The sequence below is a fragment of the Corapipo altera genome, unplaced genomic scaffold (genome assembly GCF_003945725.1).
Source record: "Corapipo altera isolate COAL_440 unplaced genomic scaffold, ASM394572v1 50001, whole genome shotgun sequence".
Lineage (NCBI taxonomy): Eukaryota > Metazoa > Chordata > Aves > Passeriformes > Pipridae > Corapipo > Corapipo altera.
The window spans coordinates 1-3,443 of NW_020887923.1; the positions used below are offsets into that span (position 1 = coordinate 1).

General features: G+C 53.9%; 1 protein-coding gene across 1 annotated transcript; it reads right to left on the bottom strand.

Annotated features, from left to right (window-relative positions):
* Positions 1-66: 66 nt before the first annotated feature.
* Positions 67-2,808, bottom strand: LOC113941799 (serine/threonine-protein phosphatase 6 regulatory subunit 2-like). The gene is made up of 3 exons (XM_027632940.1): positions 2,657-2,808; positions 1,139-1,265; positions 67-453 (listed from the first exon to the last, which is right to left on the bottom strand). Exons 1-3 carry the CDS (start codon positions 2,737-2,739, stop codon positions 82-84), a joined length of 582 nt encoding a protein of 193 aa, XP_027488741.1. The 5' UTR covers positions 2,740-2,808; the 3' UTR covers positions 67-81.
* Positions 2,809-3,443: the final 635 nt, after the last annotated feature.

The following is a 3,443-nucleotide window of genomic DNA, read 5'->3' on the forward strand; positions in this document are numbered from 1 at the left end:
CTGTGAGGAAGCCCAGCTCCCAGCACTACAGGAGCTCACACACACACCACAACCAGACTGTTTCACACACCCTCCACTGCATTAACAAGAAATGTTAAGTGTGAGGCTCAGTTCCAAATCCCAAACAGTTGGATGTGGGTTACAGAGGCTGTTCCAGGGCTGGATGCTCCCGCAGCAGATCAGAGCAGTAATTAGGCTCCGGCCCCCCTCGCACAGAAGAGATGAAAGGGAAAGCAAAACTGCTCCCAGCGGGAAGTCCTTCCCCTCTCCCCGCTCCCCGTGTCCCGCTGGGATACTCACAAGTAATAAATCCATGGTACTGAGTCTGCATAGTTCCTGATTAATACTGGGAGTGTTGGTGTGCAGCAGCGCCGCGATGAGCCGGGAGCCGTGGAGCCGCGCGTTCCCCAGCGGCTCCTCCAGCACCCCGATCGTGGTCAGGATTGCGGATTTCTGGGGGAACAGGGCAGGGTCAGCTCACCCCAGCACCCCTCAGGGCACACACACACACACGGGGGGGTGCTCCCCAGGGGGCCCAGGGACAGCAGGAGGAGCAACAGCCAGAAATTAAACCACAAGTTCCACCTCAACAGCAGGAAGAACTTCTTCCCACGGAGGTGGCAGAGCCTGGAACAGCTGCCCAGGGAGGGGGACGAGTCTCCCTCTCCAGACACATTCCAAACCCACCTGGACATGTTCCTGTGTCACCTGCCTGGGCAGGGGGGCTGGATTGAATGGTCTCCAGAGAGCCCTTCCAACCCTGGCTATCCTGGGATTCTGGGATTTCACAGAACCAGTTCCTTTCAGGAATGTTCCCTGCAGGGAAACCTAAACCACCCTCCCAGTCCTGTGACCACTGGGAGACTCTGACTTCCAAATCTGAAGATTAAAACCCAAATATCCACTAATTCAAAGTTCCCTCCTCTTCACCACCCTCCCTCAATCCCCCAGTCCCACGTGTCTGTACTTCCTGGATTTCTTGAGCACAACAGCTCTCAGGTTCCTCCTGCCTGATCCCTGAGCCCCTGAACTACCACACTGGAGTGTGGATTTTCCTCCCCAAGCCCTCTGTCTGTGGCAGCCTCCTGCTCCTGGCAGTGCCCAGGGTCTCTGTGTGCAAGGACAGGGCCAGGCCTACCTTGGGTGGGCTGAGCAGCAGCTGGTGGAAGTCCTTGAGCCGAGGCTCGATCCCGTGGAGGATGCTGCTGTTGACAGTGTAAGACCTTTCGAATCCCTGAGTGTACGAGTCCATCAGTCCTTCCACCCTGCCAGGGGAAGAGCAGGACAATTCCCTCGGGATAAATCTACCACCAGATGGTATCACACGGTCCCACAGGTCCATTCCAACCCCAGCCATCCCGGGATTCGGTGACTTTGTGATAATAAATCACTGCCCAACTTGTTCAATCAGAACTCCACTAAAACAACTTCCCTTCACACCTCAGTGTCCACTGAGGGGGAGATTTGATAAAACCTTACAAGGGTCTCCAGTCTCACTGGCCATGTCAGTGATTGTCTCTGAAAAAATAACTGTCAATATGAAAAATAATAATTTCCAGCCACTGAATATATTTACATAATATATTTACATATGTTATATTAATATATCATTTACGAGATGCTCTTCACATACCAAACCTGATATCAAACTGTGTCTGAGGTGACAGAGACACATTCCTGCTCTTTAAAAGTTCCCAAATATTTGAGAAGCAAGTTAACTCCAAATATTTGTTAAAAGCTGTAAATCCTCCCCAGATGCACACAAAGACACCAAGGGATGGAAAGCCCGAGGGGTTGGAGCTGTGCTCATCACCCCTCTTCACTGGCAGGGAGTAAATCACAACAGCTCTGTCACCCAACTGCAGTAACACAAACACTCTCACTCCATCAGGGAATGTCAGGAACGAGCTGGGCAGGAATCCCTGAGCCCCCAGCTCACACAGCTCCAGGGATCCCAGGAGCCAGCCCCAGCACAGTTCCTGGCTCAGTCCCTTCTCAGTTCAGCTCTACTCGAGACCTTCTGACCAACACCTTGTTTCCCCAGTGCCCCCTCCTGTCCTGCTCTCCAGGGCCTCTTCCTGAAGCTCCATGATCTTCACCCTTCCTGATCCCTCCTTTTTGAACATTGAGATGTTCCACGTCTCACTTCCCTCCACAAAACTCTCTTTGCCCTTTCTCTCCTCTTTCTCCATAAGAAGAAATAAAAGGGGACATAACTTTTAAAAACAAAATTAGAACTATACAGTCACACACAGAGAATCATGGAATTGTGGAATGGTTTGAGTGGGAAGGGACCTTAAAGCCCATCCAGCCCCACTCCTGCCATGGGCAGGGACACCTTCCACCAGCCCAGGTTGCTCCAAGCCCCATCCAACCTGACCTTGGACACTGCCAGGGATCCAGGGGCAGCCACAGCTTCTCTGGGCACCCTGGGCCAGGGCCTCCCCACCCTCCCAGCCAGGAATTCCTTCCCAATTTCCCATCTAAAGCTCCCCTCTTCAGCTTAAAGTCATTTCCTCTTGTCCTGGCACTGCTTGTCCTCGCAGACATTTCTAGGCAGCACTTCAGACAAGCCACAAAATGTCCTTTTTGCCCAAGGAAACTGGACTGGGGTTCCCATTCCCGCTGCTCCTGCAGGGAAGGAATTCCCACTCACCCGGAGCGCCGCGTCTCCAGCAGGGTCAGCAGAACCTGGGTTCCATTGACGATGCAGTTCTCCGTCTGCTCTCCATCAAACATGTTCCTCAGGAGCTGCTCCACACATTCCTGCCTGTGGGGTGACACAACAGGGTAAGAATGGCACGGACTTGGCAGCTGCTTTCATCACCAAACACCCACGTGGGGTCTTCTGGAAGAAGAGGGCTGCCACATGGATTTAATTACTTGGGGAAGGAATAAAGACACTCCCCGGTGACGTCCCAGGACGTGACTGGTTCTGCACCCGCTTCCTGAACCTGGGCACTGATCCCTCAGGCAACACCTGGCTACCAACACCCCGACTCCAAACCAACCTGTCCTTCTCCTTCAGCACCTCACACTTCTAACCTGGAACACAACCCCAGTGCCAACTCAGTCAGTGCAAGTTATTAGAGACAAGGTGAAGCTACTGCTGATCATCCACAGTTATCCACCAGAACCACGGGAGGACAACACAGTGGAAGAGAATCCTTCCTGAGGGGCACAGTGAGAGCCAGGGCTGGACACTGCGGCCAACAAGGCAAATGTCAGTAACATCCACACTGCAGGGGGCTCAGCCACGATCCCCTTCCAGAATCCCAGGATCCCTGGGGTTGGAAAAGCCCTCCCAGCCCATGGATCCACCCTGGGCCCCATCCCCACCTTGGCCCCCAGCCCAGAGCACTGAGTGCCACAGCCAGGCCTTCCTGGGACACCTCCAGGGATGGGCACTGCAAACCTCCCTGGGCAGCCCCTGCCAAGGCCTC